The 14,515-nt window shown below is 43.5% G+C and overlaps 1 protein-coding gene across 1 annotated transcript; it reads right to left on the reverse strand.

Annotated features, from left to right (window-relative positions):
- Positions 1-2,049: 2,049 nt before the first annotated feature.
- MDH1 (malate dehydrogenase 1) lies at positions 2,050-14,124 on the reverse strand. The gene is made up of 9 exons (XM_075863144.1): positions 14,011-14,124; positions 6,804-6,902; positions 6,621-6,717; positions 5,897-6,072; positions 4,520-4,642; positions 4,259-4,435; positions 3,254-3,367; positions 2,496-2,585; positions 2,050-2,374 (listed from the first exon to the last, which is right to left on the reverse strand). Exons 1-9 carry the CDS (start codon positions 14,011-14,013, stop codon positions 2,249-2,251), a joined length of 1,005 nt encoding a protein of 334 aa, XP_075719259.1. The 5' UTR covers positions 14,014-14,124; the 3' UTR covers positions 2,050-2,248.
- Positions 14,125-14,515: the final 391 nt, after the last annotated feature.

Genomic DNA, 14,515 nt, shown 5'->3' on the forward strand with positions numbered 1-14,515 from the left:
CATAAAAACAATTAACGACTTAAATGCTGTTAAAAAACAAAACCTAATCCAGTGAAGACTAACCGCATTTACTTAGAATATTGCACCACCTGGTGTTCAAAACATATAGCAACATGCACATCAACTTAATGAGTCAAGTGTTGGTGGACAGGCATGCTCAGTCCCAAGCCAGGTTTCTTCAGTAATCTTCCATTCACTGCAGAGCAGCCAATATAAAATCGCTTTCTGCCCTGCTTGTCAGGGAAGAAGCAGAGCCTCTGCAGTAGAATGGCAGTATAAGGGTATGTTCACACGAGGGCGTCCGTAACGGCTGAAATTACGGGGATGTTTCAGCCTGAAAACATCCCCGTAATTTCAGCCGTAACGGCATGTGCAGGCGCTTGAACGCCGCGTCAATTACGGACGTAATTGGCGCTGCTATTCATTGGAGTCAATCAATAACGGCTCCAATTACGGGCAAAGTAGTGACCGGTCACTTCTTTGACGCGGGCGTCTAATTACGCGCCGTCTTTTGACAGCGGCGCGTAAATTACGCCTCGTGTGAACAGACAAACGTCTGCCCATTGCTTTTAATGGGCAGATGTTTGTCAGCGCTATTGAGGCGCTATTTTCGGACGTAATTCGGGGCAAAAACGCCCGAATTACGTCCGTAAATAGGCCGTGTGAACATACCCTAAAAGAGAACTCATTCTCAGCTGGTTCAGACTGAGAACAAAATATTTCCTGATAAGCTTCCTGAAAGCCCATTTGTGCTTCACCTGTGGCCAGAGCAGTATTTTTCGTTTTCAGCAGGACCATCTAATGTGTATGCGGGTGTTCCAATACTTCACCAAAAAAATAAAAAGCAGACTAAGGCTGGGTTCACACGACCATGTTACGTCCGTAATGTACGGAACGTATTTCGGCCGGAAGTCCCGGACCGAACTCAGTGCAGGGAGCCGGGCTCCTAGCATCATAGTTATGTACGATGCTAGGAGTCCCTGCCTCACTGCGGGACAGCTGTCCCGTACTGTAATCATGTTTTCAGTACGGGACAGTAGTTCCACGGAGAGGCAGGGACTCCTAGCATCATACATAACTATGACATTATGAAATACGTTCCGTACATTACGGACGTAACATGGTCGTGTGTACCCAGCCTTACGGTTAGTGTAATATGATGTGCGCTAAATACGTTTAAGACCCTTCTACATGGCCCGATCCAACAATCATTCTTGATCATTGGCCCATATAAAAATGACAGCGATCAGCTGACAATTGAGCAAAATACATTTTAGACATGAGATGTCCGGTCTGCAAGATTCAAACAAAAGGCAGATTGACATGCTGTTGTCATTTGGTGCTAGTTACAGGCAGAAAATCTGCATGTGTAAGACCTTTAGGGGGTCATTTACTTTGTAGGGGCAACAGTTTTACAAAGAATTTGTAAAATATTTGATGTTGTGTTCACAGATTAAACCAGGAAATTTAAATTTTATTTTTTAAGCTACTTTAGCAAGACAAAGACCATAATCAGCTTCTTATTAATTACCTTAGCTCTGCGATTTTTAAGTAACAAGACAATCGGATTTACAGATTATGGAATCAATCTTGACTGCACGTGTTACTGAGGCATGTCAGCGCGGCTATATACTAACCCTACCATTACTGTGAAGAGTTTTCCTGAGACATTTATGACATCCACAGGATATGTCAGTTGTCAGACAAATGCGGGTCCCACCTCTGGGACCCATACCCATCTCTAGAACGGGACTCCCTAAACCCTGTTCTGCCACGGTTGTGGCTGAACCAGGTGAATTCAGACCATGAAAAAGGTTATATGGTCGGAAGTAACGAACAGCATAGCTCGCATATAAGTGACTGGCAGTTACGGAAAAGTGTAGCTCGAATGCCATGCTGCTTCCATAACGGCCATTCACTTCTATGGGAGCTACACTGTTATTCCAGACCATATAATCTCCCAGGAAGTGGTTGGGAGGCAGCAAGAGCAGACAGAGGTTTAACGGAGTATTGTTTTTTGGAAGCATAAAAAACAAAAACACAGGCAGATGAACTTATTTACCCCAACAGGGTTATATTTATTCACTATTACTAGGAATGACTTAAACTGGTCACAGATACAAAACTAAATCTGGTGTGACTTTGCCATAGTTAACAGTTGTAGACATAAATAAGCACTGCAGACTAAAGCCTAAAGGCAACTTTTCATTTTTTCAGGACTTAAGTGCGGTTTTGGATCAATTTGTAGTCATGCAATTGAGAGGAACTCAAAAGCAGTATCTTTTTCGTCTTGAAGTTCTTTGGCTGTTGCATCCATCTTTTCACGGGAGAAATCACTAATTTTGAGGCCTTCAACTATTTTCCAGGTCTTGTCCTATTAGAAATCAGAACATTGACTTTACTATCTGAGAAACTAAGCAGCAGAATATTTGTCATCTTATTTTTTTTTTTAAGACCTTTTCACACTCACTGACAATGTAACCAGAGTATCGTACCTTGATGGTAACAGGGAACGAATACAGAAGTTCATTAGGTACTCCGTAAGAATTTCCATCAGAGATCACACCCATAGAAACATATTCTCCCTAGAAGAGAAAGCAGTTAACAAGACAGATGTGCAAACACAAAGTACAACTATCCCCAACTACATGGAGAAGTGTAATCTGCAGTTACGAGAGATCCTGAATATGGTGGTAACACCTATGGAGGCACGTATACCACAGTTTCTATCTATACTGGTTCCGATGGCAGTCTAATGACACCAGTCTGCAAAGGCCTAAAGGCAGCTCTTTCGACAAGCTTCACATGTTAGCTGCTGACTTTAGTAGATCTTAAGGACTGGTCAGGGTTGGTATCAAAACTACATGGTCACAGCCATTTGCCATGGTTTAGTGCCCCCCCCCCCCATCCCCCCATCTTCCTAAGAGAATATATATATTTTTTTAAGGTGTTTAGAGAGAAACTTGACAGCTTAGCCTCTGGATAGACCATTAATATCTGATCAGTGGTGGTTCAACTCTAGGCACCCCTGCCAAACAACTGTTTTGAAGAGGGCCACAACACTTTGGTGATTGCGCTTCCCCTTCATTGCCAATGCTATCCTATGGATAAGACATAAATTTTCTCTCCGGAATACCCCTATAAATACGGACAATGCATCCATAAAGCACTTAGTTCTGGGATTCCCCAAGAGTAAATTTCTGCTATGAAGACTTCCAACTTTAGTGTAAAGACAAGGTTTGGCATGGATTACCTCAGGGGTTCCAAACCAGATGTCGCGCACATGATCACAGATGGCTTTGGCGGCAGACATAGCGCTGGATAACTTCCTTGCTGCGATAACAGCTGCACCACGCTTCTGAACAGTCTAGAAAAACACACAAAACTCATGAAATGCTGTACAATGGAGTACATTATAACTGTTCCGCATATCGGACTGTTAAAGCGGTCGTTTCTACATGCTCCTTAGCAAGTGTCCCCATTAGTAAAAGGTTACCGTAACTTAAAATAGTTCACTGGGGCAGCATAATATAGTGACACGCTCATTTCAGCAGTCTGTCACTTATTTTATTAAATAGTGTCATAGAACTTGCAGAGCCTGGGCAGCACCACTAGAGTGAAGTCAGGTGTATTCACGAGCTGCCGCTAGCCCTACCCGCTGGATGGTAGCGGTGTATTCACATACTGCGGCTGGTTCACATTTTTTGAAGAACTGCGTCAGATACGGGTGTGATTACATCCTTAGTGAGGATTCTGTCTGGAATCAGGAGTGGAATCCACTAGCAATTCATGTGAATGGGGTAATTTATGCTCCCATTTACATGCTCAGGGGGAAAAAAAACAAAAAAAAAAAAAAAAACACAAGCTGAAAAATAATGAACGCATCGAATTACAATGGCTCTGATCTCCATGCCAGTTTGCAGTGCAGATTACCTGGCAAATAGTGTATTTGCGTAAACCAAGACCGCACTGCGTTCGCATGCTCTGCTAAAGACTACTGGAGAATTTAATATTGCAGATTACAGACTTGAGCCTTCTGGAAATAGAAAAACCAAAATCATTGCAGCTACACGAACCACCACCCCCATCAGGAAACTATGGGCTACTTATGGGATCCAGGCAATATTGTTCTGAAGTGCTACAAAAGAATATTCCCTGTTGAGACTAAAAAGCACATGGCAAACTGGAAAAGCCAACTGGCAGTGTATTAGGAGTGGCGTAGAATGCCATGCACATTCTGATATTCATTATTTCTTACGCAGATAAAGTTTCCTTTCAGCCAGCTGTCATCTTTCACAGCTTCACTGACAGCAACATCCTTTCCCTGCAGCTTTACAACAGCATGACTGACATCAGGATACTGAGTGGAGGAGTGATTCCCCCAAATGATCACGTTCTTAACTTCATCAGATGCCACATTCACAAAGAGAGCAATCTAGAACAGAAGAAAAAAACGCCACAGGTCTTAACACTTTGCCTTTTAGTGATGCTAGATTACAAGAACTGCAGGGAAACGTACCTGAGCTTTTGCTCTGTTGTGATCTAAACGGGTGAGACAGCTGAAGTTCTCTTTAGGGATGGATGGAGCAGACTTTAGTGCAGTTAAGCAGTTGGTGTTTGCAGGATTTCCCACAACAATAACCTAAAAATAAATATAAAATTTTAAAAAAAAGATTGATTAACATTGCACATAATGAGGGTGGCCGTGCTTTAAAGGGAACCTGTCACTGCCATTTCACCTATTCAACCAGCAATACCTGGTGGAAGTGGGTGAAGTCATTTTTATGTAACATATAATTATCTTCTAAGTAGTCTCTGTACCTTTAGTATTCAGTTTTCTAGTGTTCCTGAGCCGTATTCTAATGAGCATAAAAGTCTTATCTTTGTTTGAAAAGCATCAGCTCTTCATTCAAGCCTCTGATTTAACCCCGCCTCCTTACTTTTGATTGACAGCATTCAGGGCAGGCCATTTTTTGGTGGATGGGCGGGCATAAGAAGAGGAACGACAGAGACTGACAATTACCATAAAAGGTGCAGAATGTTTGCAGACCTTTATTTACGATCAGAGGGGTTTAGGAGAGGGGATAACGCCAATGAATTTGACAGCAGCAGCCGGCGAGGAGAGTTCAATAGGTGAAATGCTGGTGACAGGTTCACTTTAACAAGGTTTCCCCTCTTATTTCACTATACAAAATCCTTACCTATAGCGGACGCATCAGTTAAGATACCGACGCGTACGTGCCATGTTAGATTTCAACATATGCGATCCTTTATATTCACAGGAGACACGCCACTTTCAGGGGTCCCGCAGTGGCTTATTCCTTTCCTCTTATTTAAATAAATATGCTTGGCCAAACCAAGACTATATGTCTATGAAGAAGAAACGTTGGGCCAAACACTCATTTGACCGACAGTAAGTTAAGGTGTATGGCCAATTCTAGGAACAGGAATTTTTTTCTCACTGCAGGGCTGAACATGTTTCCAATCCCCAATACCCAATACCCCACTCAGCAGCTGACAAGTCTGTGGGGAAAGGCAAAAAACACCCCTTTAAATCGGCCCTTTAGGAGCAGTTTCTTTGTCTCAGTTGTACCCGCTAGTTAGTACTGTGCTAGGCAGTGAAAGGTGCCAATAATTTGGAGCCACGTCCCTTCCACCCAAAGAAGCCACGATACAAGCTTTATTTTAGCAGCCATGAATAAAATTACATAAATGAATCCTATTTTTCTTCCAGGCCAAACATTGGAGATAAATGTGATGGTAGACTGACCAAGCTACTTATACTGAAAAGTATGTGGTGATCACTGCCCTACTATAGATCCCCTCCCCCAGATTAGAAAACTGAGCGTATACCCTTCTAGAAACCAAATGCACATAATAGCCTTTATTAAATCACCTTAACCGTCTTCTTTGCATATTTATCCAATGCAGCACCCTGGGACTTAAAGATGTTCACATTGGCTTTTAGCAAGTCTTTCCTTTCCATGCCCTCCCTCCTTGGCATGGAGCCCACCAGAACAGCAACATCCAGGTCCTTAAAAGCCACTTCTTCCTTGTCTGTAGCAATTACCTCTGTGGATAAAACGCAAGATAAACTGTAAAGATACCGCATGGGACAATTTTCACACTACTCAAAAAATAAAATAAGTTACTGACTTAAAGTCTGACCCAAGCAGAGCTAGAAACACAAACCCTTCCAATATAAACTTCATGTATCTAAACGTTCTGGTCGGAAACTTTATGCAGCATGTGGAAGAGATTTGTTACATCTCACCCACTTTGCTGCGACTGTATTCTGCTGTGTATTGTCCGTCCACAATTCAGGATGGAAAATACGCAGCAATTTCGCTACATGTCGATAAGCCCCAATACGCCATTTCCCCTGTAGTGGTTGCTGAAGGTAAATGTAGGGCAAGATGCGGCTCTTCTAAAGGTTGTTAATCTGGAAACTCCATTAATTTTCTATTTAAAACAATGTGAAAAGTACCCCATTGAATCTGCAAAATGTGCCTCCAAGGATACGTGTATCATAGGTGTGGCAACCCTTGTGTAGAGCCAAAGCAAGCAATATTGTACTGCATTCATGAAATTACCCGGATGGAGTAAACACATGACCTTACCTTTCAGCAGAGGCAAGGCGCAGTCCTGCAGCTCCATCACTACACCATTCAACACTCCCATCATGGGGGTAATATCCAGGAGAACAAGCGCAAGAGGCTGCAAGCGACAAGACAATGCTAAGTACATGCCATCTATAGGGCATAGAGCAGTACAGTCACCCTGCAATGGTTCTTTACTGTTACCTGGTCATTTCCAAAGACATCACCCTTAGCAATTCCGTACAGCAGGGAGTAGGCAATCTGACCAGCAGCTCCGGTCACCAGGACTCTGATAGCTTGAGGCTGGAGGATAAAAGAGGGACAGTCAGTACCAAAAATTGGACACCATACCTTTCGGGCCCTGTGTTTTGAGCAAACCAATCAATGGTTAGTTAGTCATTCATGAACTGCGTGTGAAGCGCATGGCGCGGCCGGAGAAGTTTATAGAAGCATGTACAGGACATTTCACCTGGATTTGAGCAAATGACATGAGATTTACATATAAATCCTGAAGCAAGAGTATCCCATGATCCTGCCAAAATCTCGTACCATCTAAGCCATGTAGATGCGGGAACATAAGGTTATCCCCTGGTGGAACATGCTCTATCGAGTACCTAAATTCATGAGTCTTTCAAAATCTCCATACCGGACATGAGTTATGTAGGGAGAAATTTCCTTAGGAAAGCAGCAGGGCCATCTAGGATTGGCCATAAAACCCGGATATCTAAACATTTACCCAGCAATTATTCTAGACCTGGGTATTCTGACCCACAGCTTCAAGTATCTCATTTGCCAGGCCAGAAAGTAGACAGATTTGGCAGAGAAAGCCCTCCAAACCACCACAGATAGCAGCAAAGACTTCCATGCCTTAAACTTACCCACAAAAAAAAAGTTATTCTAACGGATTCATATTTTTAGAGTGAGACATTGTGGGATTCTGTGTAAATGTACAAACCTAGGTACTTATAGCAAACCAATATTGGTAAAATTATAATTAATATGGAATTCAGAAAAGGAGCAGAGAGAGTCAATGATATCAGCGACTCTGGGTAAGGGGACATCCACTTTCAACACTAACGAAATCAGGTCAACCGCATCCAAGCCAACCCAACCTCTGACTTCCATGCCCACTCCCTTATATATCAGGTCCTTCCTAATGCAAAGAGCCATAGGCTCTATGGCTACAGCAAATGAGAGGCGACAAAGGGCACCCTTGTCAAGTACTCCTATTCAGCTCAAAATATGGGGAACTTGGAATTTTCCCTTTGCTTCTGCTCCCGCCATTGCGTCTGCCACAATCTGCCAGATGACTATTTTGGGGAGCCCTACTGGCCGGCACTGCCTCCTCAGAGCTGTGAGGAGCATTTTGAGAGGCAGTTCGCCAGAAGGGAGGGTTACCCCCTGGTGCACCTATCAATGCACCAGTAACCACGGACAAAATTTCTTCTGAACGTCCTGGAACTTCCTTGGAGCCCAAAGTCACCAGACTGCAGTACAGACCTGCTGACCTCCACAGTAAGTGCCCTCATCCACCCCAGCGTCAGTGATAGAGGGCTGCACTGTCAATTTGTCTGAGCCGTCAGCCTAGAACCGCATGTGAAACCGTGGCCTAGATTGAGGCCACCTGCGAACACATACGAGGCACTCTCTATCGCCAGGGACAGAATCGTAACCCTCGTTGGAGAGCCTTTGGTCCTGATCGAATTGGCAGGAGGGTGAGAGGGGCAGAGACCAGGTGAGATTAGGTAAGAACACAATCTACACAGGGGGGGGGGGGTATGGTCACCATTCCTCCTTCCATCTCACGGCCACCCCCCCCATTACGACTTCAACCTGCTTCTGGGACTGCATAGAATCCTGTGCCTCCAGTCACTACTCTCAACAGAACATAACGCACTAGGCACGCCGTTAAGTGGTTTGGCCGTTTTACACCACACCTTTACAGTGCCGTGCTGGGCCAGCAGCCAGACCACATATTACCTGCGGCACCACAGTACTACAGCACAATCCCTCAATGGACCAGATTTGACTTTTGCCACATCCATCTACAGAGAGTCACGCTCTAATTTGAGGAGGACTAACAACCCACAGTTTTTCATCTCCTGTGGGTGTGACACCCATCTATGCTACATTAACTCTGCTACTAGTCTTGGATCGACATCCAAATATTCCCCCACGTTCGATGCATTCTCCATAATGTAACAGATGGTCTAACTCAACTATTTTGACAACCCGCAGACTTTGCTGAGTGTATGATGGTCACAAATGGTCAACAAAAATCTAGGGACGCTACTGTACCCTCTAAATTCAACTGCCTTGATAACATTAAAAAGTAAAACTTTGACTTCCAAGGATCACTCTTCTGATGTTAGGCTGGATTCATGCATGTTCGGTCCATAAAGGACGGAATGTATTTTGGCCGCAAGTCCCGGACCGAATACACTGCAGGGAGCCGGGCTCCTAGAATCATAGTTATGTACAATGCTAGGAGTCCCAGCATTTCTGTGGAACTACTGTCCCGTACTGTAATCATGTATGCTGCTAGGAGCCCGGCTCGGAGCCCAGACTGCACCAATGGCAGATAAGTGACACTGAGGATACCTTGACCAATAGGGACTTACCCATTTCCAGATCTTTCGTCACCAGGACTGACCAAAGCGATTGAACCGGTCATTCGAGAACTCAGTGACATCAAGCAGGAAGTCTGCTAAATCGGCAATAGTTGAACAACCAGCTTGTCAATTACACTGAAGCTTCTACGTCCTCTTCCCTTGCCCGTCAGTCACACCTGAATGGTCATAGACTGGTTGGAGGACCAGGACAAACAGCACCACAACTCACGCTTGAAGGGGGTATCTGAATCCATCCCTAATGAATCTTTATACGCTTTGATTAAAAGAATTTACTAAAATACTTGGCAACAACTACCAGGAAGAAGTCAGCATGGAGGGTCCACAGGGCTCTGAGAGCCAAGCCTAAACCCCAGCAGCCCCCTAGGAACGTTATCTGCCAACTTTTCAGCTCGAGGGTCTGTGATAATTTTTTTAAGAATTCAAGAACCTGCAAACCCCTCTTATGGGAAGGATCTGCATTTACCAGGACTGGTCTAGAGACACTTTGTCCAAACGCCAGATCCTTAAGCCCTTTACTGAAACAGACGTCAACATATTGCATACAGATGGCTATTCCCATTCAGCCTTTCCTTCATGATTGAAGGCTACAGATGGCAAACACATGGACCTTGGAGATTCTTTAGAAGCCCTAGGTATCCCCGATTTGTAAGTTCCGGACTGGGCTGCCGTTCAAAATTTGACCAACCTGCCATCTATCCCTCTGCATACACCATGGGAGACAGTAAACACAAAGACGACCAAGAGCCGGAAAACACCTGGGAAAATGACACCCAGACAAATTTCCATGGACGCTACCTGAAGACTTCAGCGGACGACGGCTGACCCTCATATCCTTTGCACTATAGTTCCTTATCTGTAGCGGTGTCTCCTTTTTTACACTTATGTTATTTACATTCTGCAGGTTAACACCTTTTACCAATTTCTTCCTCCTGTTAGACCATTACATAATACTGCAAAATGTATGTTTATATAATTCTCAAAGCAGAAAGAGAAACTTGATCCAGCACTGGGTTTAAAAAGTAATATTTCAACTTTATTCCAAATATATTATGATACATAACACCATGAGTAAGGACAAGCGATTTGTCTGAAACGCGTAGGCCTGCTATCTGATGCATCCACCCCTATGTATATGGACTTAATACATTTGGAAGTTGGACTATTACCTACTTTTAAACCCAGCGCTGGATCAAGTTTCGATTTTCAGCTTTGATCTTAATTGTGTGCCACCTGTCTGGGCTTGGACATCAAGGATTCGCACCCCATTTACTTCTCTTCATATAATTCTATAGAATATAGATTTTTCATAGCACATATCCCAACATGTCGATCTGAGATGTACTGTTCATATGGTACACACTCTGCCTACTGCCAGGCAGGCCATTTTGTTCTGTTACATCAGTTTAACATCGATCGAGAGGTTTTTTGTAGCCACTATGAAAATATCGCTTTCATGTGTGGATCTCTGCCTGCTATCTTCTTGTGTACTTCTAATTTCTACACCACTGGAACCGTTGGTGGTCCTGACCGTCTTTCTTCGCTCCACATACTGGTCTATGGCTAGCTCCGATATTTGTGTAACCTCTCAACACCAAAGGCCTGAATGACACCAGAAAAAGGAGCTAGATCCTTGCACTCTTGAAAAGGCAGATGTGATTCTTTTACAAGAAATCCATTTTAAAACTATCAAATTACCCACATCACTACCCGATTCCATAGTACCCACCCTTTCTTGCCCTCCAGAGGGGTAAGCATAGCCTTTAAGAAAAACATACCCTACACCCACCTAACATCCCAATCAGACCCAGAGGGCAGGTACCTCTTCAAAGGAACTCTTGCTGGTTCGCCAATCTTCTTTGCCAATTTATATGCCACATTTCAGAGACAATCCCAATGGTTAATTAGAACACTAGACCTATTTAAGGTCTTTGCCAAAGGAATTCTTGTAGTTGGGGACTTTAATGTTCCACTGGACCCCCTTCTTGATACCTCGTCGACCAGACCAAATATTGCTTGCTCCTCCCTCAAGAGAATTAAAAGCAGTCTCCAACGCCTCAACCTGATAGACATTTGGCAACTCCACTTCCCCACGACTACACTTTAGTCACACGTTCATGGGACCAACCATAGAATAGACCATATCTAATAGACACCTGCCCATTGCTACTGTCCCTCTGATTGGTTCGATAACCCTCTGACCAGGCCCCGATATCCGTGATAATCAACATTGATAACTTGCCCCCCTAGGGCTTGGTCTCTGAATAAGACCCTCATAGATATAACATAACGTAACATCTGTCAGACCACCTTACGGACTTCTTCCGTAGGAACGAGATCTCTGATGTCTCCTCAATTGTGTGGGAAACACACAGCCTTCATCGGAGGCGAACTCATTTCACTTGGTGCATATTGTAAAACACAAAGGGAAAAACAGCTTAACTCCATCCTCTCATAGATCTCTGCCCTTGAGAGAGTGGGTAAATACTAGAAAGCACGAGACGCAGCAGGATTTAAGTGACCTACGGAAGTTGAAGGACCTGCTGCATATTAAGTCGGCCAAACTTTACCAATGCAGCTCTTTCAAATTTTATGGATGGAGACAAGGAATCTAAAGTTATGTACAAGCTTCTTAAAAAAAATAAAATATAGGTAAAACATCGATCATCAAGACCCACTCAGGTTCTCCATCTTCTGATATCGGAGTTATAACGGGTGAATTGCTTAAGTTCTATACGTCACTCTATAATCTGCCTGAACCCCCAGACTCGGATGCCCAGTTGGACATAAGGCTCATTTGCATAAATATAAAAATGGTCATAACTTGGCCAAAAATGCTCATTTTGAAAAAAAAACAAAAAAAAACTTTACTGTTATCTACATTGCAGCGCGGATCTGCTGCAATAGGAGATAGGGGTTTGAAAATCTGGTGACAGAGCCTCTTTAAGCTTTCTGGCCCTCTCTTTAAAAGGACTATACCATTGCACACTCTTGGAGTGGGTCAGATCCCTACCTTGCAGTCTCCTCTTCCTGGAAATACACACCCCAACCTTCCTTTCTTGCATCCCCTGGGCTTCAGAACAATATGTCATCCTAAAGAAGTTCCCTAACATCCCAGAACCCACATGGCTAGAAACATACCCGTTATCACCTACTATCCCCAGAGGCCTACTGTCGAAGATATACTCTGGTTTGATTTTGGAAGGATCTTCTGCCAAACCTAGCTTCCTACTAGCCTGGGAAAAGGAACTGGATCTCACCGTTAGTAGGGAAAAATACTTCCTTTATTTTGAAAACACATACATGGCTTCTCCAGATGTGTCAAGAGCCAGGAGAATTCTTTTAAAGTCGCAACCAGATGGTACAGAACACCAGGTTTTGTGGGGGTTTTTTTTAAAATATAAAATGAACTTAATCCCATCCAACAAATGTTGGAGATGCAAATCCCAAGTTGGTAATATATCATATTTGGAGGGATTGCCCTTTAATTAAACCCTTCTGGGATATGGTGGCTGATGCTATACAAAAGGTCACATCAATAGAGATCCTCCTTAACGTCCCTCTTCTCTGTATCCCAGACAATTTTCACCCCAAAAACGAATGACCTGGTTACACAGATGATCAGTGGCCAAATTATGGATTCCACTCCAGTGGAAGCCAATGGAGCTTCAATGAGTGGTTGAGTAGGATGGCCCCATATGTAGGAGCTCTTGAGCTGGGAACTCTGGAAACATGAAGCATATCTGAAAGTGTGGACACCATGGCTAACCTTTTCATGTTGCCACTGCTAGTTGCTAGCTTAGATTGGAAGTTCTAAGACCTCGATGCCCCCCCCCCCCCCCATCTTTTGACAGAAAGACTCATCTGGAATTACAGACCCATTAATTTCTATGGTCGACAGACACCTTCCCGCATAATTACAGGAAGGCCTCCGGGCCATAGAACAGGCATGTCCTATTTTTTATTTTACAGACAGTGCTACTGTAGTTTATGATGGGAGCTCAGCTGGCAAATGCTGACGACTGTCCGTGGCCGGCTGTAGCCGTAATCACAGAACAGGATTATCGCTGCGTGCAGGGGGCCCAAACCAGTGATTTAGATTACAAAAAGCAGTCTTCACATATGAACTTCAACCTCAAGTGAAGCTGTAAACAGGCTCTCCTTTGGAACAGAACATTAAATGTTAGGACATCTGAATAATTGAGACATTTTATTTGTTTTCTGGGACTATGCACAATAGGATTTTAACGCTGAATAAAAATTTTTTTTTAACCATTGTCAGATCTGTAGAGGGATCTTATAACTGCTTTTAACCCAATAAGAGCAGGGAGAAATCTACAAGACTGCACATGTATATGGCCCATCCAGCAGATTTAATGCATGGTATTGTGAATTGATACATCTTAACACAGATCTGCAATTTATATGCATTTAGGGCAACTTATAGTTAGAATTTTCACAAAACACAAATATATCAGGCTGAGATAGAGATTATATATATATATATAATCTCGATCATCAATATCCTCCAAGTCGCATGTTACATAAAACTACCACCTATAGAGCACACAAGGTTAGACACTGCAGTACTAGTCTCCTGGCAACATGCCACAGTTCTACGGCACAGGCCAGCTCACTGCAGGATTCATTGTGGGACTACTAACACTCAATAAGGCGACCATGGAACAGAATAATGGAGCCTCTACAAGCGTTATACAACATACGCTGCAGGGTCACAGCAGGCCGCACTAGTACATAGCTAGCGGAGGCGTTATACAAACCATGATGCTTGACAGGCAGCAGGCGGAGGGAGATGTCTTTCGTTTCAGTAGCTTCTGTCACACTGGCTGCAGGTCACCTTTACCAGCAGTTCTACAGCCGCAAAGACACACGTGACTGACACACCCCCCATTTGGTTCGGTTCTTTTCTTCCTAATGTGACAAGGTTTTGTAGTCTTTTTACACGTTGGCGTGCTAACAATCCATGGCTTCGAACGCGCCTGTAGGACTACACTACCCGGCATGCATTGAGAATAAGGGCGTGATAGATCATTCCGCCTACATATTTTGGGAGGAGGTGGGCGCTGGGAATCTCGCGTTATTAACCGAGCCTGAAATTAGAACAAGCTGGAGGGGGGAGTCACTAGAGAAATAAGAAGGTGTCCAGTGATTGGTTTCTACTGGTTTATCTTGTGATAAAAAAAAAACAATACATTTATAAATAAGTTTTTGTATGTTTACATTTTAGGGTCTTTTTTTTTTTTTATAGAGAACACATTTCAGTTT

Source organism: Rhinoderma darwinii, chromosome 4 (assembly GCF_050947455.1).
Source record: "Rhinoderma darwinii isolate aRhiDar2 chromosome 4, aRhiDar2.hap1, whole genome shotgun sequence".
Classification (NCBI taxonomy): Eukaryota; Metazoa; Chordata; class Amphibia; order Anura; family Rhinodermatidae; genus Rhinoderma; species Rhinoderma darwinii.